At 49.2% G+C, this 27,417-nt stretch overlaps 2 protein-coding genes across 9 annotated transcripts in view; both read right to left on the minus strand.

Moving 5' to 3' along the window:
* Positions 1-557: 557 nt before the first annotated feature.
* Positions 558-2,552, minus strand: rep15 (RAB15 effector protein). The gene has a single exon (XM_049030181.1). It carries the CDS (start codon positions 1,667-1,669, stop codon positions 944-946), a length of 726 nt encoding a protein of 241 aa, XP_048886138.1. The 5' UTR covers positions 1,670-2,552; the 3' UTR covers positions 558-943.
* A 148-nt stretch (positions 2,553-2,700) lies between these two features.
* Positions 2,701-27,417, minus strand: part of ppfibp2b (PPFIA binding protein 2b) — a 34,910-nt gene continuing 10,193 nt past the window's right edge. For 4 of the 8 annotated variants that reach the window (XM_049030159.1, XM_049030157.1, XM_049030163.1 and 1 more), the window contains 23 exons: positions 22,613-22,699; positions 21,647-21,760; positions 19,249-19,383; positions 16,815-17,006; positions 16,015-16,107; positions 14,436-14,547; positions 13,518-13,579; positions 12,694-12,769; positions 12,430-12,530; positions 12,294-12,349; positions 12,125-12,208; positions 11,855-11,912; positions 11,052-11,090; positions 10,649-10,772; positions 8,418-8,544; positions 8,211-8,339; positions 7,975-8,125; positions 7,776-7,887; positions 7,602-7,690; positions 7,387-7,509; positions 7,186-7,311; positions 4,630-4,818; positions 2,701-3,337 (listed from right to left, as the gene is read on the minus strand). In XM_049030159.1, the coding sequence (XP_048886116.1) occupies positions 3,140-3,337; positions 4,630-4,818; positions 7,186-7,311; positions 7,387-7,509; positions 7,602-7,690; positions 7,776-7,887; positions 7,975-8,125; positions 8,211-8,339; positions 8,418-8,544; positions 10,649-10,772; positions 11,052-11,090; positions 11,855-11,912; positions 12,125-12,208; positions 12,294-12,349; positions 12,430-12,530; positions 12,694-12,769; positions 13,518-13,579; positions 14,436-14,547; positions 16,015-16,107; positions 16,815-17,006; positions 19,249-19,383; positions 21,647-21,760; positions 22,613-22,699 (2,577 nt within the window). In that variant the 3' untranslated portion in view covers positions 2,701-3,139. Of the gene's footprint in view, positions 3,338-4,629; positions 4,819-7,185; positions 7,312-7,386; positions 7,510-7,601; positions 7,691-7,775; positions 7,888-7,974; positions 8,126-8,210; positions 8,340-8,417; positions 8,545-10,648; positions 10,773-11,051; positions 11,091-11,854; positions 11,913-12,124; positions 12,209-12,293; positions 12,350-12,429; positions 12,531-12,693; positions 12,770-13,517; positions 13,580-14,435; positions 14,548-16,014; positions 16,108-16,814; positions 17,007-19,248; positions 19,384-21,646; positions 21,761-22,612; positions 22,700-26,493; positions 26,674-27,417 lie in introns of those variants that run through there. The other 4 variants (XM_049030164.1, XM_049030165.1, XM_049030160.1 and 1 more) reach the window with 3 other exon arrangements.

Below are 27,417 nucleotides of genomic sequence, written 5' to 3' on the forward strand. Positions count from 1 at the left end.
CAAACTAACAAAGCAGTATGATGAATCAGGGCAGTGGGATTTATCCTTTAGCTCCATAGCCTTTAAGTGTCAGAAGGGTGTGCGTCTCACTGAGGATCTCCTGGAACCAGCATGTATCCTCTCTGACCAAGAAAGGCCATCGGAGATCTCGCTACCTGTGGCGCCTGAAAAGGGCAAGAATGCCACCTACAGAGGCACCATTGAGGGTGTTCTTACAAACTGTACCACAGCCTGGTTTGGTTCCCACAAGACCTTGGACCGCCAGTCTCTTCAGCAGCTTATTAAAACAGCAGAGACAATTGCCAGGAGCACTGTGCCTTCTCTGCTGGACATTTATAATGGCGGCGGCATCCAGAGGGCCAGTGGCTGCCAGCATCACCCATTGAATCCTACTCATAACCTTTTTTTCTCCACTGCCATCTGCTAGGAGGCTCTGCACACCGAAAGCTGGGACAATGAGGCATTTTTTCCTGAGACTATTCGATTGCTGAATGGTCTGTTCCCTCCCAGCCTAAGTCTGGGTCTGTTAAAAGGATTGATAGCTCTGAACTCACAGCTCTGTGTATGAATCTGTTTATTCATTGTACATTTTGCTTCAATGCCAAATCTCTGTAACAGTTTTGCACTTCATCAGCAGGCTGTTAACCACACCTTTCAATCTCTGTCTTAAATTGTTGTCTATATTATGCTTTATATGTCTCAGTATTTATATTCTGTTACTTTTCATTTGCACTATGATCAATGAGAACGATATTTCAGCTCCACACATCATATATCTGAAGCTGATAGTTAAAGGTTCTTTGACTGACGTCGTCTGTCTCTAAGGGATAAAAGGCGCCTGAAGACTAACAGCAGTTACAACAGCAGTTACTGTGCAGTGTGGCGGTTTAAACAGCTGTGCAGTGACTTATTTTTTAAAATTTCAGTTCATTTCCATGTACCGTTATGTGAACCTGATGAGCATGGTCAAGGGGTCGTTCTGCTGCTTCTGAGTGATCCTCTCCAGCATCTCGCCTGGAGTGGAGAAGGACATGGACCCTTTGAAGAAGTGTTCCAGAAAGGTCCGGTCGATCGTGGCTCCCTTGCCAGGAGCCACATGCAGGTTGTTGCTGAGCAGCCCGGAGATGTTGCCCGGGTCGTTCCTGGAACCGAAGAAGAGGAACAGAGCGTAGCAATTCCGGCCGATGGAGGAGCAGAACTGCACCATCCTCTCTGGCCGGCTCAACTGGCCTGATGCCATCTCGGCGATGTGTAGGGACTCCTCAGGGGCTTCTGTGGGGGGTACAGTGCTTTCCAGGATGTACAGAACTTGAACGATTATCTGGGCCTCAAGTGCTTCTCCATGCCTCTCGGGGAAGGTCCACACCCAGTCAGCACCCAGCAGGACCTTCTGCTCTCTGCTCATGGCGGTGCAGCTGAAGGAGTCTGACATCTTCAGCTGTGCACTGCGGCCGATGCAGCTCATCAGGAAGATCTCCTCCAGGACACGAGGGCTCAGGTGGAATCTGCCGCTGGGGTCACAGAACTCCAGGTACTCTCGAACCCTAGCGGAGGCGCTGAGGACACTGTCGCTGAAGGCCTGGATGACACTCCTGCGTTGCTTGTCTGGCGTAATTAATACGTTCTTTAAAATAGGCTGTCCTTCTGGTTTGGTCTCCATTTGCCCCATAGGTGGAGGATGAGGTTACTTTACCGCAAAAGAAGATTGAATTAACAAGCCATTAACATTGAAAATTAACACACGTTTACACTGAATGAGGATTCATAAAGGGGAAGATTATACCAGCAAGAGAATTTTTATTTGTCTCAAGCAGAAAAACTTCCTAAGCACAAGCGGACACTCCTGCTGCTCCTGCCCGCAAGCTTCCTTCTGCTAGGATTCACCTGCCTCCTCCTGCCCGCGGAGATGGGATCTACGTGAGGTGCGGCCTGCAAGTCTGCAGGGGACCTCGCCAGGAGGTAACTGACACTGCCAGATGGACCCTCCCTGGAACCTGATACCTGCTGATTTGTTTTAAAAAAAAACTGTTTGACTGTCTTAAAAACAACACACACACTTTTAAAACAAAGGGGCGTCTGTCTTGTGACAAACTGGACATACTGGTGTGTGCAGTGCTGACTTCCTGGTGAGCTAATTAGCTGGGATCGACCAAAAGTGCTAGTCTGGGGGGGGGGTTTGCTGTTGATTCGCAGTGATAAAGTCAAAAAACTGTGGTCCTTATGTGCTAAGATATTACTTTTATCGTCTGTGGAATAAATTGCCATTAAGTTTAACCATGGTATAATTTAAATCGAGAGAAAAGAACCTTCACATGTAGGGTGTTCCTGAATATGTAGAAGATGGCTGTACCAAGCAGTTATCAACCTTCCCTAATTTATGGCCAGCATGAACCCCCTGGGTAGAACACAAACCAAACTGTAGCAGAAGTTTCATTTCATTTAACACCTCTTTTCCTAAAGCAACATACATTTTTGAGAATGCAGGGTCAGACAGTTTCTGTGGCAATTAGGGGTTAAGGATCTTGCTCAGAGGTTTGCCATTACTCTGCTGCCCTTGGGATTAGAACCAGCAACCCACCAATCAATGGATTAGCATCCTAACACGCTGAGCCACGCACTCAGAGTAATTAACCAAGCTCAGTGACCTTCATTTTGTGTTGGACACGCTATGTGTGTAGCGAACAGCATTCAGCACTTAGATTCAGAACTCAGATTACATTTATTCATCATTGTAACTTCCTGTTTACAGACTATTCACAATGACTTTGGAACAGTATGCATTTCTGTAATATATGACAGCAAGTGGTTATAAAAATATGCTGGCCATCTTATACGAAAATAACAACGTATACTCCTTAAAAGCTTGTCCAGAGATGTAGGATTGACTCACTTACATTATACAACTGACCATAAATATTAAATATCCCACAGTGTGCAAATATTGCACAGACCACCACACACCAACTGTTTGAACAGTAAGGATAATCGAAGAGCGTCACGTTTGTACAGGAACCGTACAGCGTGTAAATGTGTGAAACGTCATGGTTATAAAGTATTCAGAGTACAAGGTGACGTAATAGAGAGTGAGAGTAAAACACGAAACAGTCCGGCTCGCCATGGGACGCTGGGTGGAGGTGTATCAGCTCCTCCGTCCGGCCTGCTCCAGCCGCTCACCATCGCGGTCGAAGATGGGGCTGAGCCCCCGCAAGCCAGCATAGGGGAGGACGGGCCCGTTGGCTGCCACCGGCGACATGTCCGCTGGGCAGATGTAGTCTGTTGAGTCGTCCAGCTTCTTCTTCCTGAGATGTCCGAAGGTGGAGAAGCCAAGCTTCTTGGGCTGAAACGGACAGAGAGCGTTTAGGGGTGGGGCAAGAGAGCGGCAACCCTAACTGTAACACCACCCCCCCCACCAACCGCAGAGGTGGCAGGAATGAAGAGAGCGCTAGATATTGATAAAGCAGCACCCCCGCGTCTTTCCTTCCTCCTCAGCAAGGGAGGGGCCGGGTGGGTGCGTGCTGCTCATCTCAGCAAACAGGAATACGATCCGCAAACAGCAGGATTCAGACCTGAAGCTTCAGCCGGGGATTAAGTAAAGCTCCCCAGCTGGGGCCACGCCTACATTTTGGCGGTGGTTGTGAGGGGCGTGTACCCCGAGGCTGTCCCCCTGCCCACCCCCGATGATCAGCTCCTCACCCGCACTTTGGCGGTGGTTGTGAGGGGCGTGTACCCCGAGGCTGTCCCCCTGCCCACCCCCGACGATCAGCTCCTCACCCGCACTTTGGCGGTGGTTGTGAGGGGCGTGTACCCCGAGGCTGTCCCCCTGCCCACCCCCCACGATCAGGTCCTCACCCGCACTTTGGCGGTGGTTGTGAGGGGCGTGTACCCCGAGGCTGTCCCCCTGCCCACCCCCCACGATCAGCTCCTCACCCGCACTTTGGCGGTGGTTGTGAGGGGCGTGTACTCCGAGGCTGTCCCCCTGCCCACCCTCGACGATCAGCTCCTCACCCGCACTTTGGCGGTGGTTGTGAGGGGCGTGTACCCCGAGGCTGTCCCCCTGCCCACCCCCCACGATAAGGTCCTCACCCGCACTTTGGCGGTGGTTGTGAGGGGCGTGTACCCCGAGGCTGTCCCCCTGCCCACCCCCCACGATCAGGTCCTCACCCGCACTTTGGCGGTGGTTGTGAGGGGCGTGTACCCCGAGGCTGTCCCCCTGCCCACCCCCGACGATCAGCTCCTCACCCGCACTTTGGCGGTGGTTGTGAGGGGCGTGTACCCTGAGGCTGTCCCCCTGCCCACCCCCGACGATCAGCTCCTCACCCGCACTTTGGCGGTGGTTGTGAGGGGCGTGTACCCCGAGGCTGTCCCCCTGCCCACCCCCGACGATCAGCTCCTCACCCGCACTTTGGCGGTGGTTGTGAGGGGCGTGTACCCCGAGGCTGTCCCCCTGCCCACCCCCCACGATCAGCTCCTCACCCGCACTTTGGCGGTGGTTGTGAGGGGCGTGTACTCCGAGGCTGTCCCCCTGCCCACCCCCGACGATCAGCTCCTCACCCGCACTTTGGCGGTGGTTGTGAGGGGCGTGTACCCCGAGGCTGTCCCCCTGCCCACCCCCCACGATCAGGTCCTCACCCGCACTTTGGCGGTGGTTGTGAGGGGTGTGTACCCCGAGGCCGCCATGCACTGCCGCTTCTCCAGTTGCGCCTGGGGGCCCACCAGCGTGCCGAAGTTGGTGGCCAGGTGGCGGCGCAACAGCGTCTTCTGGGGTGGGATGTTCAGCAGCATGGCTAGTGTCTCTGAGTTGAAGCGTGGCTCCAGGATCTGCGGAGGGTGGGGGCACACACAAGAGGTGTGGATGGAAAGGAAATCTATCAGTCTGCTGTCAGCGTACATTTCTCTCTGCGGCGGTGTGTTGGGGGAGTGGTATCACAGCAACAGACAAAAACAGACCAGATAAGCCAATTAGAATGACCAGGCTCTTTTCACCCTCCACCTTAGAGTCCGTGGTGGGGAAGAGCATAATGAAGAAAATGTTCTCCATGATGGACAATGACAGACATCCCCTATATAATGTGCTGCTTAAACACCTTCAGTAGCAAGCTCTTTCAGCTCTGCTGTAGCAGGGAGCGCTTCAGCAAATCAGTCCTACCAACCACCACTGTACGGAGCCCATTAGGTGTCATGGTAGAAAAAAAATCTAATTTGTACTCTCCTGTGTTCTAGTTAGTAATTTGATCCCCCAAATTAATCACCAATCGGGGAGCAAACACATTAGTAACTTCAGAGCACTGATTACTAATTCGAGCACACTTGGTCTGTCACTGTGGATTATATTAATAATCAAGTAATATATCAATTAATCTGATGATTTATCGAGTAGTTGATTATATATAATACAATATATGATATTGTATACATTGCAATTGGCGCAAGGCAGGAACCAATCACACATTACAGTCACACATAAGATCAGTCACACATAGATCTGCCACGTACAGGGTGAACATGCAAACTCCACACACAGCGCTACCCAGTGCGCCACTGCACGGCGACAGCGCTACCCAGTGCGCCACTGCACGGCGACAGCGCTACCCAGTGTGCCACAGCACCGCGAGGCTTGTACGATGTGCGATGCTAAAATCAACATGGCATCTCATGCACATTCAATCGTCAAATTGTAAGGACCGCCCTTAATGGGTTCAAGACTGATAAAACATTTAAACTAAACTTAGCAAGCTTTGCAGTTTTAAGGATGGTTATAAAATTTCAGCATTATCTGGTATAGGTTTTTAAAAAATCAGTGTAAAGTTTACAGCCGCTGCTTTTGCATCCTTTCTGTTGGACTGTGTGGCACTTTGTGAGAAATGAAGCACAAATCGAGTGAAGAGGAGAATCGCGAGCAAGAACTGGGCACGGAATCCATTTGCATTCCGCTGTATGGAAATATTTTATATTTTATAATGACAATGAGCAAAAGCAAGTGATTTGACAGCACTGCTTCATGTCTGTTGGCACAAATCTCGACAACACCAAGGAATTTGACAGACCGTTAGTAGATTGGTGGTTAATGTACAAAAGATCTACATTTGTCTATATAATTTTCAACTGCTAAATATTGTTACGTGATCTTTTTCTGGTCTCTTTCAGCTCTACTCACAACACGCAATATGTTAACAAAACATAATTAATGTGAAGTGGTTATTATGTACAGTATTATGTGAAATGATGTGGCTAAACGACATGGTAAAATTGTAGTTTTAGCAGCGATTATTTTGACATATAGGAATCACAATAAAAAATTAAGTCAAATGTTCAGAAACACAGGCTAGGCTACTTCGAGAAGCTAAATGGGACATATCTATGGCTAATCCTGCATTATTGGGTGAGCCCGTCAAACTTGAATGTTTTCTTTTAAGATGCATTTGCATGGCAGTTGTGCCGTGGTGATATTCGAGTTCTGCTTTCCAGAATTGACAGACGGCTGCATTTTCATTCACCTTTAATGTGAAGTGCTTCCACACAAATGATGCTTTCAGTCTTTACTTGCATGTGCCGTCTACCTTCTGCCATATTGCTGAGTAATCGAGAAGGAAATTTTCAATCGATGTTTTTTAATAATCGAGTTTTGTAATAATAGAGTTTAATCGAGTAATCGTGATGGCTCTATAGCGCACAGATTAGTAACTGAAGCGCACAGATTAGTAACTTGAGAGCATGAATCACTACAAATAATAGTTTTCTTCTACATGACACATAAGGGCCTCCATACCATTGTACTGTACAACAGTGCACATCATTGTTAAGCAAGGGAAGTGTAAGCTACTCATGTATCCTGCACATTATTTGCACATTACTTGCACATAACTAGCAACTATTTGCACATTATTAGGATACTCTTTGTGCATTATTTGATATTTTTTGTTTTACTATAATTTTTTATAGAAATGCTGGGTTGTGATGTATGTAATGTATGTTATATAATGTTACATGGTGTCATTAATGGTTCTGTAACTGGAGAATCTAAGGAATGAATTAAATTCTCCCATCCCCCCTGACTCTCCCTCTCTCTTCCTCTTTCTCCCACTCTCTCTCTTCCCTTCTCTCCTCCCCTGTCTCGCTCTCTGTCTTTCTCCCCCCTCCGCACCCCCCTCTCCGCAGGTCCCGAGCCTCAGCGCCCTTCTGACTCACCAGCAGCCCTCCATGCACGCCACTGCCTCGCAAGTTGGCTGCATACTCCGCCAGGTCCACCGAGCGCAGCCATTCCATCACGCGGTGGTTGGACCACTGGGTCACCTCTGAAGGTGACATCTTGCTCTGCAATGGTATTATGCACAGTCCATAATAGGGCACCCCCCCTCAGATTAAGTGTGAGGCTCGGTTACAGCGTACCTCATCTCCCGGGCGCCGCCGCAGGCAATTCGGGTTGAACTTGTTGATGTGTAACACATGAATGCCGCTCTTTATGCTCAGGTGATGCAGCTGGCTGGTGACCTTCAGGAAGAGGAGGTCGCTCTGCGAAGTGGGATAGGAGCGCCCTCGTAAGGACCCTACAGGTACTGCGGCATGTTTAAATGGCCTGTCGGCGGGGGCGGGGGGGGCCTTACCAGCGTCAGGTACTGCAGCATCCTGCCGTCCACTCGCGCCTCGTTGAACTGGTCCTTGTACTGAGGCAAGCCGATGTCGTCGAGCCAGCCTGCAAATGCAGAAGCGCGACGCTGTTTGCCTTCGTCACACACACTCGCCGGGGGGAGGGCATGGCCGGCGTGGTTGGTACGCACGTGTCACCCAGATGTGGTCCAGCTCTGCCGACTTCTCCGGCACCTTGGAGCTGAAGGAGCGCACGGCCAGCTGGATCTTCTTGCGGTGCAGGGGATGCTTGATTCCCATCTCCTGGGGGGCAAGCACATGTCACGCTGACATGCAGAGGTGGACGGGCCACCCCCCAGCAGGAAGTGCCCCCCCCCCCCGACACTGTACCTTCTCAATGTCCTGGGCCGTGGCTGCTAGCAGTGTCTGCCCCGAGGTGACCCACTGCCGTGTGAGGCTCACATACTGCCCCAGGCCCTCGTCCTCCAGCCATCCGCACACCTGCTCCTTGGTCCACTTGGCAAAAGGTGTGTTCTTGTCCCTAAGGGAAAGCATCAGATCAGGGCCACTGTGTGATCAGAGCGGCAGCCGTCGTCTCTATGTCTGTGTGGATTCAGTTAATGTACCGGATGGAGCTGCCGCTGTCGGGGGTGCGGGCCAGTCGGGGTCCTGCTGTGGCCCTCAGGCCCCCTCGCCTAAACACCGAGGGCTCCAGCTCGTCTCTTTGCAGGCTGCCCGACTGCGTCCTCCGGATTCTGAGGGGGACGGTGGCTGGTTAAATGTGCACCACGGGAGGCACGTCAAACAAACATGACACTCATGCAGTGACTCACTTTCCCCAGAACTTCTTGATTCCCTTCTGGTTCTTCCTATGCTCGGGCGAGACAGGCGAGTTCTGGCCCGAATCCACGCCGGACGAGCTGGCCGAGACGTCTGGCGACGCCCTCGCCTCCGTCTTCCCTGCAGCGTGGAGGAACGGGGACGCTTTCAGAGAGTTCGGCTGTGTGCATCTCTCAGTAGTGAGGGTGTGATTCCAGCCACGCACTCTGTGGTCTGGCCTGGGCTAAAAGAAGCCGCGCGCACTCAGAACCGCACGGAAGGCAAACTTCCCGAGGCATGTGGAGTCACAGCTACACCGCAGAGCAGGAAAGACTGGATCTCTCTAGTTATGCAAGAAAAACATGTGGAAACTGAGAATAACCCACCAGCTCCAAAAAGATCTGGTTTCCCACGGGATACTGGTCTAAAGAAAAGTGGAGTAGGGGCAGAGAGGGGGGGGGGGGGGGTGTAGTGCAGATGAAAGTCACACACTCTGCATCTACAACATCTGCTTTGCAGGGTCAGCAGAGCACAACAAAGCTGCCCGAACAGCCTTATGTATTATGCAAGATGCGTTAAGCTGGCGGTTATGTTCTACACAGCAATTAAGCCAGTGTTTACTGAACGTATCGAATGTGTCGGTTGGAGCACCTGATAGTTCAGCTTTCAGGTGCTTGGTGCATTTGATGATGGGCTCACAGCATTGTGTTTGCAGCGGAAACATACAAAACCGTGAGAGAGCAGACACATGCCCCCAGGCGAAGCTGGTTAAGAGAGAATGAGCACAGGTCAGGCGGCTCTACAATGTAACTTTCCAGTGGGGAAGGGGGGTGGTGAGGGGATGGAGGGGAGGAGGTGGTGCCAGGGCGGTTGTGGATTCGATATGTGAAGCTGGAGCCCTGGTACTCCTGCAGCAATGTTCATGTGCGTCAAGTGAGAGGGCGGGGCATAGTGAGTGGGGTGGTTAAGAGTGAGCAAGAGGGTCTGGGCAAGAAAGGTAGCCATTCATACAAAAGACAGAGTTTTGGGAAGGAGACGGGGCGCCTCCTGCTGGTCAGCGCAGGAAAAGCGCCGCAGGGTCTCACCAAGCGAAAAATGGCTATGTAAAATTCACACAAAAGGCAGGCAATCGTTTCATCTTAACCGCCACACTCACCACCTCAATATGCTTGCATTTATGCTACTTTTAACAGTTTAGAATCAGTAAATGTTAGTGAATGTTTGGGCACTTTTCCACTACACCAAGTACAGTACTCTTGCTATGGTACTTTCAGTACTTTCTCTTTTCCAATGACTTCTAGTCCAGTACCAAAAGTTCCAGTACCAAAAGTTCCAGTACCAAAAGTGCCAAACCAGCTGGGGTACTTCTTCGGTACTTTGGGGTGGGAGTTTAAACACTTTGCAAATAGCCTCTGAAACCCAATACCAACGCTGCCTTGAAAACAGCCGCAAACTCAGAAAATAATGGTAAACAAAGTAAAAAAAATGCGGTTTGGCTGTAAGGAGATACACAACAAAAAGATCGGGATGGCATGACAAGAAATGAAAAAGTATTTTGTTGAATATGCTAATACAGCAGGCATATAGCGTGCTGTCCTAGCGATGTCATTTTGTTGTAATAAATATTGGGGTATTTATAAAACAAAAAAGGGATTCATGAATTTCGCACAAACATCTTCCGGTGATTTAAATGGCAAGGATGAAATGATTACCTCTTGGAGGTAAAGCTTTAAACTTATTTGGAAACATAAAAAAAAATCAATAAATGGAATAATAATTTAGATTGCAAAGCTTGCTAAGTTATTTCCCATGACAGAGTAAAAGTATTTTAGCAAAACTATAACCCCCCACGCTATAATGTCCGTACAAAATTGAAAGGAAGAAAAAGTTTTATTTTACTATAGCCGACTAGCGATGTAAGAATTGTACGTGCATGACATGCAATGTTTGTATTAATATTGCACACCGCCAAACCGTATAATATACTACATAATATAATATAATTTTTCAAATTCAGTACAGAATGCCCTGCCTTAAGCGATTAAGGCCTTTTTATGCCTCTGGAAAACCAACACCTTGACGTTTGTATTTGTGCTACTTTCTCAAAGTACAAAAAGTGCGCCACCTTCAGGCTGCCCTCTGCACTGGCAGACACAGTGTCAACAGGTCACCTGATCCTAGTGTTGTACCATAAACAGGCGGCTGATAGCCGGATGTCGGTAACACAACCCCCAGTGACACGTACTCAGGATGAGGTCGCCGTCGTCCCTCGGCGCCGCAGGTGACGGCGTCTCTCTGCTCCCATTCTGTGCAGCCGGCCACCGCTTCCCTGGAAGCGTCTGGAATTTGCCGCTTTCCGGATGTCGGATCTGGGAGCAGGAAACACGGGACTTAAAAGTGGCAAGTGGGAGCTTTGGTGTACGGGGAGGCATGCAGGGGAGGGGGGCATGGAGGGGGATGCATTTCGGAAGTAAAGCTGAGTGTTACAGGTTTCAAAGCTGGCGGAGGCGAGTCGGCCTCCTACAGAGGCAGCAGATCCAGGTCAAACACATACAGTCCGAGAGTTAAAAAGGGCAGGAATCAGAGAGACGGCTCAGTGCTTTGAGTGTGGGGTTAAAGGTCACAGTGACATCATCCAGTGGAAATACCTCTGGCGATACGCAGTCTACTGGCTCCCCAGCCACAAGCTGTCAGTGCATGAGAATCAAAAGAAGGGAGAGCGTGAGCTACAGCACGCAATGGCACTTAGGGTTGTGCTCAGAAGTTCACATACACTCAGGGGCATGAATGTCATAGTGATCTTAAGCGTTTAATGATTTACTTGAACCTTTCTTTTTCCAGGGTGGCATGATTATACAACATACATCTTCAATGATTTTTAGAAACAAGAATTGGGTGCACAAGTTTGAATATATTTTGGATTTTCTGTAATCCACACAGCGTCAAATTATACATACACCCCCTCTAACATTTGGTTAAATGTCCCGTAACAAATTGCACCCCGATCAGATGCTTTTTGTAGCCATCAGCAAGCTTCTGACATAATTCTGGGTGGATATTTGACCACTCTTGGCAGTTCATTTAAATTGGTTGTTTTCTTGGCACAGTCCTGGCTTTTAAGGGTTGAGGTTGGGGCTTTGAGAAGTCCATTCCAGAAGCTTAATGTTAGCCTGCTTTATCCAAAACCAGTTTTACAGTGACATTTTTGAAACTACATTTATTCAGAGTGACACTGTTAAAATGACACTTATTCACAGTGACACTTGTGAAACGACACTTTAACCAGGGACGGTATAACCACTGACTTTTTTCCCCTAAACATTAGCCAGTGAAACAGGAAGAGCTGAGGCCATGTGGAGTGTTTAGATCCCTTTTAGTTGCCCCCTGTTACTTAATACAATGGGACCCCATCACCATATGTTGTGACAAAAGAGGAACATGGAGGCCCAACCTGCACAGGTCCAAACTGCAGCTCCTCTAGACTGGAGGACAGCATCCGTGTTTTTGTCCTGGTGAATGACAAAGAGCATTAAAGTCAATAATACACACAAGGTGGAAGACTCAAAGAAGTGCAGTTTCACCAAAGACCCCTAGGTGTCCCCTTTGAGCAGAGCAGCCTGATCAGATAAATTATCTGGCCTTTGACTGGTGTTGAACCAGTCAACGATGTCAACAGGGTGGATGTTTGAAAGTCCTATAATCCAGTGACGTCTTCACTTACCATTGTCCGTTCTGGCAGCTGGTGTTGCCAGGCGACACTGCAGACCCAGGGGACACTGCAGACCCTGGAGACACCTGTGTACTCCTGGAGCACAAAGGTGGAGTCCTTAAAGACAGCTCAGGCATATGTCCATAACCATAACCCTCAGCCCTCACTGTCACCTGCCTACCTGGAGTCAAGAGAAGATGGGGAGGCTACGAGCGGTGAGGAACCCCTGGAAGATACCTGGGAGAGAGGAGAGTGGGGGTCAGAGGGGGTGCAGGGGGCAGGAGCGGCTGCACAGTGTGGAGGAGTGCGACTCTCACCTCCAGGCGGAGGATCTCCATGCTGGTTCTGTTAGTGAGACCCCTCAGCCCCCCACTTCTGGAGAGATCCTCCTCACTGCCACCTGGCAGCTTTTCATTGGCTAATTGGCAGGTAAAGGACAAAACAAGGCATTAATCCCTGCAGCTCAGGCTGAACCATTCAGTCAGTGTTTTGCTGAAGTTTTGCACTGTGTTGCCAGATGGGTCTGTATGTAATCTGATAATGCAACACTTTTATTCTCAAAGTGAGTAAAAATGAATTACCTTGCGCGAGGCCCATGATATCCTTGATCTTTCTGTGCTGTTCTAGAAGGGCGCCCAGCTCCTGGATGCGTCGGTCCTGAAGCCAAGCAATCGGCTTTTTAGTTAAACAGGCAACGTGGCACAACCATACCAAGTGCCAGGATCGGTCGCCAATCCCAGGGAGAACATGCAGACTGAACACACGTGGGATTCGAGCCTCCAGTCTGCGAGACGTCTGGTCTCAGTGCAGGAAAGGATCAGCACTGAAGTGTAAAGACTCTGATTCTGAATGAAAATGCAAATCGGCCAGTTAATAAATAATGAGCCTTCAGGCTGACCGGCTTTTTCAGATTAATGTGCATCATTGTGGCCACCGCCCACCTGTCAAACTGTCTGTCCCATTTCATAGTCAGCAGCCGCATGACAAACGATTGTGTTCTCAGCCAGACAGTAGCAGGGCTCAAGTCCAAAGGGAACGTCAGGATCCCGTATCCGGAATACGAACAGAGTCCTTTTCTAAAACGCAGCTTGAGCGGGACATTCCGTGACAAAGGGATCATACGCTGTGTGATTCATTTCTGTGGCTTGCAGCTTTTTAATCATCTCATGGACTTCCATCTTCACCCACACGCATGCATGGCCCGTGTGGCTCGTGCAGGGAGGCTCCAGGCCCGTGGATGCAGATATTGGGCATTTTGTGACGGGAATAAATCACTCTGTGGTCAGACTCTGCTCTTCACTAAATGCGTCAATGGGGTATAGTGATTCTGGGCAGATTCTGCACCATAGTACAGATGTCTGTGCATAACAGTATTGTGAGTGACGTGAGTTTGGCGGTCACTGACCTTCTCCTCATTGGCGGCCAGCAGAGCCTCCATCCCAATTCTCAGTCTCTGCAGCTCCTGATCTGCAGCGAGACAGACATCAGCTGCCAGAAAACCGCAATCGCCAGTGAAAATATTTTCCCTTCCCTCAAAATAACTTTCCGATGTGGATCGAGCATCTGGCTGCAGTCATGTGGGTTGGAAACTTCTTGCTCGCCCTTAATAACCGCTCTCAGGAGGCGAAGTCCATCGGAGGATGGGGAGACACCGAAATACAGTTCATGGGCAGTGTGTAGGGGAGGCGGATTGGGGGTGGGGGGGGGAATGGGGCTACATGCTGGATCGCTGAAGCTCTCAAACCCAGTACAAGCAAACATCCAAAATTTGGGACTTAAGGCCTTGAATTTGACTGACTGTTTCTGTGTTTCTAGCCAGTTGCTAGCCCCTAACCCGCACCCAGTGACTGGAATGTAAAGTACCATTAGCACATGGGGGGGGGGGGGGCTTACACTAGTCATGAGCACAGGCATGCTCAGGCATAATGTTCCCCCCCATTCCCCCTCGGACTGATGGACACGGTGTGACAGGCAGGACACGGTGCCGGGCTTGATGACACAGTGTGACAAATAACTGATGACAGTGGGGGTGGCGACTAACGCGACTTTCAGCCTTTTCCTGCAGGGTAGGTGGGCCGCATAGCGACGACAGCATTAGGGGGCATCAGGAACAGGGGATATTTTCTGTTCTTAGTATCGGAAGTGGTCTTTGGCAGCTGAAGAATGTAAAACAGGTACGCGAGAACACAAGCACGTTCAAGTATGCATACAGGGAAACAGCCATGCTGGTCCCGGGGCAGCAGTGGTCGCTTTGCCGCTTGGCTGCGCCCCCGTTCCACCTGCATGTCAGTGTCTCAGGCCCCTGAGCCCAGCGTGACAGTACCTCTCTCTGCACTGTCGTCAGATGCCGGGACCCGGGATAGAAGCTGCTTCTGCAGACCCTCGATTTCAGCATCTTTTGCTGCCAGGAGCTGCTGAAGGTTTGAGATTTCAGCCTGGGGGGGGGGGGGGGCTCTGTTACTGAGAGAAGCACTCAAAAGATGTTTGCATACATATCAACTGACACATGTATAACAGACATACATAAAGCCATACAAACATACACACGCACATTTACAAACATGTATAAACACATATAGCCGTGTAAAAAATGAAGAGACCACAGCACAATTTTTGTTTCACTTAATTATCGGTGTCTGTCTGTGAAAAAAAACAAAAATTTTGCAAACTCCAGCCTGGTTCTTCTCTTTCTCATTAATGAAGGGCTTCTTCCTTGCTTTATGGGACTTCAGTCCTGCTTCTAGGAGCCTGATACGAACTGTCCTAGCAGTGCACCTCACACCTGCACTTGATGTTTCCCATTGCTTTTGAAGGTCACTTGATGTCATCCTCCGATTCATGAAAAATTGTCAAATAAGTTAACAGTCATCTCTTCTGCCTTTTTCCTGGCTGGTTTCTGGTCGTTCCCAGTGTCTCCTGCTTCACCTTATTCCTGTGTACTGCTGTCTTAGAAATCTTGTACCTAGAAGCATCCTGATGCACAGCATAGCTTTCTGCCAGTAGAACCACGATTAAACCAGGATTTGAAAATGCAGATTGCTCTCTTAATTTTTTCCATGGCTGTGTACAAACATACCACACAAAAATACACATTGCATGGGTAAATATGCAAGTATGAAAAACGAAATGGGAAACTTGAAATATGTATAAATATCAACCCATAACTAATTAAAAAGCAAGAACATTTCTAACGTATCAGTTTAAAAGTGTAAAATGAGCGTAGTGACTGCAAGTTCAAGCCAGCAGGAGCATGGGGTGTGAAACCAGAATGAAGGCCCAGAGGTGTGAAAACCACCACAGACGGTCACGCTAAGGCCAACCCTAGTGACCGTGCATATGGAAGGTGTTGTTTGGTTGGGAAACGGAAGCGTTTTCGGGGGGAGGGGACAGGGGGCTGTCAGGAGAAGGAGGGCTCCTGACAAGAGAGACGGTAGGTGACTTCGCCTATAAATTTCGCTCAGGCTGAGGTGGGCGCCACTCGCTGACCGCATGCATTAAGGCAGCAGGACCAGCAGGGGGTGCCAGCAGCCAATCAGGCTGCCCTGCTGAGGGTATGATGCCCTCAGGAGGCTTACAGCCAGCCAGTCAGCTCAGGCGACAACAGGCCTAGAAGCGACGCTGTGCTCCATCTCTCTAAAGCCTCACACACAGCGGGGCAGCTCATGGTCAGAAAGTTTAAAAAGTAAACAGCCATTTTATCGCAGTTAAAAGGAGAATCTAAATGGTGCCCCCCCCCCCTCAATACATGCCCAAAATCAAAACACAAAAGCCTCAACACTTAGATCATCAAACCGAGTGTTTATTTGACAAACAGAGACGCTGCAATGGCTGGTTAGGGCAGCGGGTTTTAAAGGTTACAATGGCGGCTGAACAGATGACCGCCCCCCCAGTGCCCTCTTTACCTTGGTGGACTTCAGTTTCCTCTCATACTGGCACTTCTCCCCTTCTAGCTCATCCACTTTACTCTTCAGATGTCTGAGCTCCTGCAGGAGGGCCTGTTCATGTCAGAGACACGAATGAGAATCAGCATCACCGCTTTGATAATGTCCCTGAAATGATGGTGAAATCTGCTGCAGGATGCATGCAAATGAGAAAGAAGCCACTTCAGCTCTTTTTGTAGGGAACTACATCATCACACCGTTTTATCATGTTCATTTCCTCAAAATGCAATTAAAAACTATCCTATCACTTACCATGATAAAAGAGTATTTTTGCACATGGCTACCAGTACAAGGTTTATTTTTACTAGAGGAAGATGGGAAAACATGAGAGGAAGGCAAAGACAGTTTGTGAAATTGTCATGGACACCGTTTTCCAGCAGTGCGGCCACTTCAGAGACTGAACCAATATGGCCGCCGTTGCGGTGACAGGTGTGGGCCTGTGCCCCGGAGTGGCAGCTGCCGGCGGCTGTGTCTGTTAACGACTGACACACACGGTGCAGGCTCGAAATTTGGATGCTTGAACTGGTGTCCGATGATAAGCGATGGACCAGTGAAGTCCAGCTTGGAGGAGGAAGAGGGAAATGACACAAACCCAGAAGAAGCACCCATGCAGACACTCTATGCAGAGCCATGGCACCCAGAGCGATGGCCACGCGGGATTAGTGACCCTCAGAGCCACACGACAACACCCCAACGGGGCCCCCTTGGGGCCAGCGGTTAGTGTTAGCGTCCGTGGCGGCCGTGCAGGACGGGGAGCATACGTTCTCGCCCTTATTTTGACTGGGGTCCTCAGCAGGTGCGCTGCACGGGCCTTGGACCGACCACGCGTGGGGCCCCTCGGCTCTACGGCCAGCCTGGCACTCCAGGGCCTGCTTCTCCTGGATTCTGGTACTGATCTCCTGCTGAAACTTACACATCTGCTCCTGGAGCTCGCTAATCAGATTCACTACACACTGGGAGGAGGAGGGGAGAGAGGGAAACACAAACAGAGAGGCGAGTGCATGAGAGGAGAGCCGCAGGGCAGGGGCGGAGCCACAGAGTACCTGATGGGGGCAGGCGGGCGTGTGAGCAGAGGGGACACTCTTGGCAGCACCGTGCCCTTTCCTGCTCCGGATGACAGGATGTTAAAGGACTGGCTGCAGTTTGCCGGGTACGGGGGTGTTCGCTTGCCCAATACACTCTCCTGGGGGGGGGGCAGAGTGGTTACACTCACCCCAAGCATGACAGGAAAAAGAAACAGAAAGGCTGATGGAGCCCAGCACCTTCTGGAAGGAGATCATGGCGCCTGGCGGCCATGCAGCCTCTTTCCTGTCTGTATTTGTGTTTTTGAAATGCCACTGATTGTCAGTTTTAGCAAGAGAGCAAAAGCTTCCTCTCCAGATGTTAACACTTGGACCATGTGACCAAAGGAAGCTCCATGAATCAATTCCTGTGGCCCGTCTGTCAATGACACGTCTGGGGGGGATCCAGGCTGGGGAGACATCGTCAGTGAAAGCGTCCCTGAGCCCAAAGAGCATTTCTGCCAATCCACATCCCAGGATGGGTCATGGGAGCTGCTTGTTGACCCAACATACAGACACACAGGAACATTATCAGCGAATCATAGAGCTGCTAGCTGTGTGGAGACATCATCACCCCCCCCCTTGCAGGGGCAGGAGGACAAAACCTGACTCCCAGACATCATGTGAAACACTCTCAGGCCCACCAGCGCTGTATGACGTTGTGCAGCAGTCAGCCTGCGTCCACCTTCGCTATCAGGCCCTAAAGAGTCTCTCTGGTGTCCACGGCAGTAAATGACGGCTGTGTAAATAAGACAGTAACTTATGCTGGGGTCATATGACAGCCACACATTCAGTGAGGCAGAGATAAGGTCAAAGGGGACATCAGAAAACAACACTGGGGGGAGAGGGAGAGTGGGCGAGATAAGGGGAAGAGAGAGAGAGAGAGAGAGAGAGAGAGAGAGAGAGAATGAAAAGGGGAAGAGGGAGAGAATGGGGGAGAGAGGGAGAGACAGGGAGAAGGGGAGACAGAGAGAGAGAAGGGAGAAGGGGAGGAGGGAAAGAGAGAGAGAGAAGGGGAAGAGAGAATTAGGGAGAGACAGAGAGAGAGAAGGGAGAAAGAAAGAAGGGAAAGAGGGAGAGACAGAGAGAAGGGGAAACAGAGAGAGAAAGGAGAAGGGGAAGAGGGAGGGAGACAGAGAGAGAGAGAGAAGGAGGAGAGGGAGAGACAGAGGGGGAGAGTCACCAGAGCAGCTGCTAAGGACGCATTTCTAAATAGCACAATGGCTTCATTGAGGTGGAGATGAGGCTCCTCGTGTCGTCCTTTGAAGAGCGAGGTGATCAGCTCAGAGCTATAAACTGCCTCCCTGAAAGGTGTAAGGCAGCGATACCACCCCCCCCCCCCAACCCGGGCAACTGGCCAGAGTTTTTCCCAGTGACTGTTCCACTTCTGGCTTGTTTTTTTAACCTGTCCTCACTCGACAAATGGACCAAAGTCGCAAATAAGTTCCCAGCTGCGTGGCCTAAACCTCTCCCTCTATTCAACATTTGAACTGTGAAACACAGAAACATGCATCCAAATATTTGCACGCATCTTTTGAAGCATTGAACACCCCACCCCCCGAAAGCCTATTATGAAACGGAGTGCTCTTGGTCATGGCGGAGGGGGTTCACTAAGGGTACTAGTACGGAGAGCCGGGTGTTTACAGGGGGGTCTCAGGTGTCGCATTGGGTAAGGGGGGTATTATCTGTTATCCTGTGGGTCCTGTGGGGTCTGATTGATCTACGTACGTGATCATTTGCCCCCCACTTACCCCCCGGCCTACAGAAACACCACATTGACCCTAAATAGATAAACACAAGCTCTGCAAACTCCCCTGAACATTTACCCAGCCCCCCCCCCTCCCCCCCCAAAAGTATATCTCACGAGTCTCTTTTGTCAGGCAACGCTGTGTTTCTACAGGACGCTATTTGGCCTGTAAGCCTGTTCCCACATTTGATGTGGTAAACTGCTCTCCCACCATCATGGAACCCAGTCTAGCAGAACCGTCCTGTCAGTATTTGAGTGTCTGATGACACCCAACAAACAAACCTTTTCCATCCACACTAAGTAGGGAGGCTGTTGGGGTAAGTCTCCGCTGTGGCTGTAAGGACGCTGACCCCCACCCCCGTCCCAGGCCCCCTCTTCGCTGCGTACCTCAGCTTTCTGCTGCTTGTCCTCTCTGTTGCCCTGTTGCTGTTCCTCCATGCCCACCAGCTTCAGCTTCAGGTAGGAAACCTCATCCATAAGATCCAATTTCTGTGTCTCCAGCGAAGTTCGTCTCAGGAGCTCCTGTGGGGGGCCCACCGGGACAGACGCAAGGACAGACACAGGGACAGACACAGAGACAGACACACAGATACATAAGAAGCTCGAGACACTGTCCCGTTCCAGCAACAGTAACAGCCTCTAAACCAAAGTTTAGTGAGATCTACTTCTCCTAAATATATCCTGCTATGCACTCTATTTTTATTTGCTCTGTCGGCAGTGAGCACATGGGCAGCAGGCAGGATTCAGCTTGTGTTTTCAGAGGAAAACAAGACTGAACAGTGAAACCGTTGCTCCTCAGATCAAATGGGGGTTTTCTCTTCTTTTTGCTTGTTTGTTTACAAACCATGGGCCTGTCAGAGGTTATGGTGATAACCTTCAGAGGAGCAACAGCACGGAGATGAGCTGTCCGTGACCGCGATGATACTGACTGCTGCGTGAAGACTCACGGAAACCAAAAAATGTGCGTCGCGAAGCCGTGCTTTTGGAAAAAAACCGCAAACGGAAAGTTCTGAGTGCAGGTCGGCAGCAAAATGGGAGCTGCAGGGAAAATATGGAAAACTCATAATTACACCGTGTGAGTTACAGCAGACCGTTGGCATGGTTACGGATCATGGTTTCATTTTGGACGGGACCCACCAACACTTCAAACAGGCAAGACGCGAGACGGCTAAACCCGAGGCAGGTCCTCGCATGAAGGGACCCGAGCACCTAGGAAGAGAGCTTGAAAGCGGGTGCTGAGTGGCTGCCGTTCTGTGCTTGTCAGGCCCTGGGAGGTGCTGTGGCACTCTGGCTCACTCTGCTGCTGTGCACCGTGACGCTCTCACATTTCAGGGCCCCGAGCCGCCACTCTCCCATGGCCCGGCGACCTTCGGCTGCCGCGCTTTCCGCGGCTTTGCCACTCTGTACTGTGCTTTGCCTTCTGAGCCGGAAATCCCTGTATCTGAATGCAAGGTGTGCCCAGAACAATTAAAGGTGTGACAGAGGCCAGATTCTCACCAGGCCGGAAAGGCTGAATGCTGTCTCAGAAGGGCCCCCCGGCAACTTCATGCAAATTATAATCCTGATAACAATAAACAAAACTCCAGGCAGCAAGGCATGCTGGGACACAGGAAGCCCATGAAAGCGGTCCTAAAAGCTAGATGGGCGGCTGAAGTACCTCCAGTCCCCCGGGAGAGCAGTATAGTGATCCGCTCTCCTGCCCACTGGAGCGGGGCAATCCTGCACACGCTGGGGTTTCATCACGGGTGAAAATGTTGAGGCCAAAGCACCGGGCCTAAGCACAGGGTTTAAAGGGTCCAGTATGTGGGACTGAGTCTGACGGCTGACAGGAACCTCAAGACTGAATAGACCCGTTAACATCACTCTGCACACTCACTTTCCCACAGGAAAGGCCAGACGGAGCTTTATGATACTGTCTTGTGTAGCTACCACAGATTCGTGAGGATATATAAGCACAATTACTTCCTACGTCTACATGTTTCGCTCACAGCACCCCTGCCAGTTTTATCGAGAGAAATCAGAACTAAAATGACTTGAAAACGGATATAAAAACACATGAAAATATCCAGGGCATGAAAGACAGCATGAAACAGCGTTAGATCAGGGCCTGGGGGAGCTCAGAGTTTCACGAGGGAAAAAAAAACAATGAAACCTCTGCACCGTGACCCATCATCATGTGACATGCGGTCACCAATCTTATGTAACCCGCTGTCCTGCCGTGTTACGTAACCTGCCCTTTGGATGTGGCCACGAGCTGAACTTAATCAGATTAAGCAGAGTGGCTACCTGCCCCCTCCCGGGAATGTGGCTCATGTTGTGTGTAGGTCGCTGTATCAGAACGGAGATTGGAAAACGGGTAGATAAAAGTACACTTTCCATGTGAGAATGGCAGAGTATGTGTGACGCGTCCGGGAAAAGACACGGCTGCCAAAGTCTCGACAACATTCACAGCGAAATCAAACCCTCTGTGGGTGGAGACGGCAAAGTGAAACCGGCTGTAAGTGTCTGTGTCAGGAGTCAGCATCAGAGCTGCGTATGCAGGAGTCACAGCCAGGGTCAGAACTGTGTGTGCGGGAGTCAGAGTCAGAGTCAGAGCCGTGTGTGCGGAAGTGAGAGTTGGTTTGTTTCCCCTGGTAGTGCCCGCCGGGTGTATGGGAATCGTATGTGTCATGAGAGTACAGCTACAGACACACTTGCCCAGTTGTGACCACATCCAAACGCCATGACATCACGCAGCACAGACTCCGGGAGGGGTTGGTGGTGGCGGCAGCGTGCAGGTCCCTACCTGCTGCAGCATCTCCTCAGTGGAGTCGAGCTTGTGCTGGTGCTCCTCCAGGTTACTCTCCAGGTCCCTGATCTTCTCTCCCTGCGCCTCCACCTGATCTGTGAGCACACTGACCTGCCAGGCCAGAAACACACGCTCCGTTAGTGCGTGACACTCCGCCCCCACCTGGGGAAGGTACAAACTCCAGTGGCACGCCCCACTGACACACTGTGCCCAGGGCCCTTCCCTCGGAACACGTCACTATACCAGGAAGCGGATGGGAGCAGGACTCCACCGCGGTCGTGTAAAAGTTTAACCTTGCGGAAGGTAGGCAGGGCTTGGGGCAAAGCAAAGCTGTTTAGTGAGGGTGAAATGCAACCGATTGGCCAGGTCCTTGGAGCAGGGAATGTGCCACCGTCTCTGGGAATGCCGGCAAGCCCGGGAAAGCGGCCTGGAGATAGGCCAAGTCCGACAAGCCAGGACACGATTTCAAAAGGTGCTGGACAAACCGCCCCAACGCAGCACGCAACATAAAGCACACACACACACACAACCTACAGCTATGCCCTAACACACTGTACCTGCACCTGACACCCTGTGAAACTGGACCTGTCACACGTAACACTCACAAACAGGAATGGCACGGAGTGAGTTTCACCCTAGCTGAGTGCAGCCTAACACACCAGCTTCATAATTATAGCTGTGGCAGGTAGGAATGCCGGGAATGCCGGAGGCGGTAAAAAAGCAGGCCTCCAGTCCCTTTCTGCGATCACATGGCTGTGAGACGGCTGGGATACGCATCACCTGGCTATATTGGGCAAGGCATCATGGGACCCTGCAGTGTTACTGCTTGCTGTTAATTAACTAAAGTGATCAACACCATTAAAGGAGGACAGACACTAGCCCCCACCTCCCTTACCCAGCCCCCCCACCCCCCAGGAGCTGAATGACACCGCTGCATGTCCCTGGGGGTAGATACCAGCTCACCTGCAAGACAAGGGACTCCTTGTCCCCCTCTAAGCGTGACAGGCGTTCTTGGTAGCCCTCATTGCTCACCGGGGTTTGAACGTTTCCCTGTGAAGAGGTAACAGGAGGAGAGCCAATCAGCATAGAGAGAAAAAAGTGGACAGAAGCCAGCCTCTCTGGAGACATGAGGTCATCAAGGACAGGAGGGAGCCAGACAGAGCAGCGAAGGCCTGGAAAGAAGTCTCTTGTGATGTTAGTGTTAGCACACGAGCACCGGTCACCTGGGGGATTATTTACATGTTTTATAGCACAGGGAGAGCACTTAATGGACGCATCATTTAGGGACCATAAGTGAAACTGCAGTCATACCGGACACATCACTATAGGGACCATAAGCAAAACAGCAGTCATACCGGACACATCACTATAGGGACCATAAGCGAAACGGCAGTCATACCAGACCCATCACTACAAGGAATGTAAGTGAAATGCCAGTCACATCAGACACATCACTACAGGGACCATAAGCGAAACGGCAGTCATATATCAACTTGCGGCGCACACTTTAATATTAGCCATTTATGTATAAGCAGTTAGCCAACAAACATACTATGCGTATGTTATCATTAAGGTAGCGGACAGGCCCAAAGGCTAATAATATAGTTAATGTGGGAACAATGCAAAACGTAAAACGAAAATGTGTCCTGTAAAATCCAGTAAAAATGTGGTAAACACCCAATCATACTTTTTATGAAACTGATTTAACTTTAAAAAATACCGTGATATAAATTTTTGGTCTTACCGCCCAGCTGGAATCATGTCTGTTTTATTTTATTTATAGAAACAGTTAATATGCTCAGTCCTCTACAAACAGCACACCAGCCTTAAATAACTGACTGGGCACTTTCATTTCTTATTTTCAATGTTATGCAGTTTATCTTAACGTTTTTTGGTGTCCACTAGTTCATTGTGTTAAAATGCAAAAACAATAATGTTAAAATTCAATTGAGTTATGTTGTTTTGGCTGAATAATTAACGTAATGTGATTCGTTAAGATCACCCAGATCGTATGCAGCAACTTGTATTTCAGCTCTATTTTTACATATTCAGTGAACTGTAGAATATCGCAAAATATCGCAATATGTATAGCATCACAATATATCGTGATTTAAACGTAGCATAACCCATGTATGGTATCGTGAGGTCCTTGCCAATACCCACCCCTACTGGACACATTACTATAGGCACCCTCAGAGAAATGGCAGTCATACCGGACACATCACTATAGGGACCATAAGCAAAACGTCAGTCATACCGGACACATCACTGTAGGGACTGTAAGTGAAACTGCAGTCATACTGGACACATCACTATAGGGACCATAAGCAAAATGTCAGTCATATCAGACACATCACTATAGGGACCATTAGCAAAACGGGCAGACATACCGGACACATTACTATAGGGACTATAAGTGAAACTGCAGTCATACCGGACACATCACTATAGGGACTGTAAGTGAAACTGCAGTCATACCGGACACATCACTATAGGGACTATAAGTGAAACTGCAGTCATACCGGACACATTACTATAGGGACTGTAAGTGAAACTGCAGTCATACCGGACACATCACTATAGGGACTATAAGTGAAACTGCAGTCATACCGGACACATTACTATAGGGACTGTAAGTGAAACTGCAGTCATACCAGACACATTACTATAGGGACTGTAAGTGAAACTGCAGTCATACCGGACATATCACTATAGGGACTATAAGTGAAACTGCAGTCATACCGGACACATCACTATAGGGACTATAAGTGAAACTGCAGTCATACCGGACACATCACTATAGGGACTGTAAGTGAAACTGCAGTCATACCGGACACATTACTATAGGGACTGTAAGTGAAACTGCAGTCATACCGGACACATTACTATAGGGACTGTAAGTGAAACTGCAGTCATACCAGACACATTACTATAGGGACTGTAAGTGAAACTGCAGTCATACCGGACACATCACTATAGGGACTATAAGTGAAACTGCAGTCATACCGGACACATCACTATAGGGACTATAAGTGAAACTGCAGTCATACCGGACACATTACTATAGGGACTATAAGTGAAACTGCAGTCATACCGGACACATTACTATAGGGACTGTAAGTGAAACTGCAGTCATACCGGACACATCACTATAGGGACTATAAGTGAAACTGCAGTCATACCGGACACATTACTATAGGGACTGTAAGTGAAACTGCAGTCATACCAGACACATCACTATAGGGACTATAAGTGAAACTGCAGTCATACCGGACACATTACTATAGGGACTGTAAGTGAAACTGCAGTCATACCGGACACATCACTATAGGGACTATAAGTGAAACTGCAGTCATACCGGACACATCACTGTAGGGACCATTAGCAAAACGGCAGTCACACCAGACACATTAATTTTCTGCCTTCATCCTAAAATAACCTGTTTCAGCATGAAATGGGCAATGCACTATAAAGTTTATCACGTAAAGGTTTTAACTAGAAAACACAAATAAAAATCAGCTCCTTGCACTTTGAAAATACTGTAATCATGTTCTTGTAGGAAATCATAACATTATAATGCTGTTATGGACATCAAGGATATGATCCCATAAAGAGGCACATTTTATGGTTCACTCTAAACATCTGGAGCCAGGAGTCCAGCCTTCTTGTTATAGAAAAAAACCCGACATTTCTGGACTTTTGGAAGCTTTGATGGGGAACGTATTTTTTTTAAATGTAAAAACCAATAGGACCTGTTGAGGATGTTGCAAGCTGTAAACGCTATCTGTATTTACTGAAAAGGGTTAGTCCACCTCAACAGGCAGCTCAATCAAATCAATGGACTGCGAAACAGCGAAGGAAAATTTAAAAGAGATGGTGAAAGTGAACTGTTAAACTAAAATGTTGGGATTAAAATTCAGTTTTACATAAATATACTTTTTGAAATTCCATCTTCATAGACAAATTTTAGTCAGATGCCGAAGCTCAAGTTACTAGATGTGTTTATGTTTTTATTGCCAGGTGACTGATGTGTCCAAATGGATCGTTTTCAGGTATATTTATAATATTACAGGTTTATATCTATTTAAAGGTGAAAGGTTAAGACATTTTTATCGGTTAAAGACATGCCCGTAGGGCTGCCACTGTCAATCCAAAAAAATACAGGATGCCACCCCTGGCGCCCTGGGGGGGGGGTCTCCCATGATAACATTTGCAGAGTGGGGAGGGGGGGGCCTCAATCACAAGCTCTGGATTAAATTGCACTTTAGGGATCAGTCGCGTTTTGTACAGGTTTTTTTTATATACAGGATGAGTGGCAACTCTATTAACACCGCTAAGGACAGAAATAAATTATATTAAGTCATGCAAGGTGTTCCCAAAAAAGTACAAACAGTGCAGGGAAGGTATTCTGGAGAAAGTTAAAAGGCACACGCAGAGACAGAGACACGGAGACAGATATATACAGACAGAAAAGTCGGCTTACAAAGAGGCACAGACAGACAGACATGGAGACAGACAGACAGACATGGAGACAGACAGACATGGAGACAGAGAGACATGGAAACAGAGAAATGCATGCATAGGGACACAGACAAAGAGACAGACAGACAGAGACAGAGAAACATGGAGACAGACATACGCAGACAGAAACACACACATACAGAGAGAAACACAGACAGACAGACAGACAGAGAGAGAGAGAGAGAGAGAGAGACAGACAGAGACACACAGAAAGAGACACACACAAATCAAGTGCGATTAGCGGGTGGCCAGATTCGTAAGATGGGACCAGGTCTATAAAAATGAAACGCAGAAACAAATGTTAAAAAGTTGAGGACACTTACAAACTCGCAGAGATGAATGTGCAGAGATCTGGAACTTTCTCCTGCCCACTGATTGGGTAAAGGGGACCTGTAGTTCACAAGGATCATGGGCCGTCTTAATCACAACTACAGCAGCACTCAAACTGTGAGCAGATTTCCCGGGGTGTCATATGTGACTGTCACTGTTAAAAGGAGTGACCTGAGCTGCCTGGGGGATCTTGATCGCTGTAGGGGGGTTGGGGGGGGGGGGGGCACTCTCTCACTGCAAGGGCTTTGGCAGCACATTAACGTCGTACTAAATCGGGGCTGTGATGGCACTTAAAACCTTAACGGAACCTGGTCCCAGCTAGTTTCCAGGGTAAACGTTCACTTCACCTTAACCATTCCCGTTGCCATGGTTTCAGCATACAGTCCAGCCAAAGGGCACCGACTGCAGGTTTTAAGTACTGGAATTAAGATGGAATGTAATGAAGGTCCCCCGAGTCGCGATATTACTAATACACAGCACACTGCCAGGCATTATCCCTGAAAAGTTCCACTGTTAAAACAAACGTCCAGTTTAAAGGAATAAATGAAATTTCCAGGTCTCTGCTCGGGCACCATGAGCCAATCCAACAGCTGCCACAGAGAATGATGACCAGCAGACCCACTGGCCATGAGAGTTCCATCCATCCTGAAGATTTTTGGTGGTTGTGCTTTAAAGACACGCACTTAGAAGGATCAAACTATATACGACCTGAATAGTCACATTTATTTTATGTCATGGTTAAGAGTCAGTCAAAGGACAGGGGCGGTAATAAAAACTAGCCGCCTGCATCTCCCTGCTTCATACTAACCCCTGATACAGTCACACGTTAGACTCCATCTGGGGATGAGAAGATGCTGTAGTTATTCATGAGAGGCTGGGGTTTGCCACCAAAGCCTCCCCATGCAGAAACGTTTGTG

Source organism: Brienomyrus brachyistius, chromosome 11, assembly GCF_023856365.1.
Source record: "Brienomyrus brachyistius isolate T26 chromosome 11, BBRACH_0.4, whole genome shotgun sequence".
Classification (NCBI taxonomy): Eukaryota; Metazoa; Chordata; class Actinopteri; order Osteoglossiformes; family Mormyridae; genus Brienomyrus; species Brienomyrus brachyistius.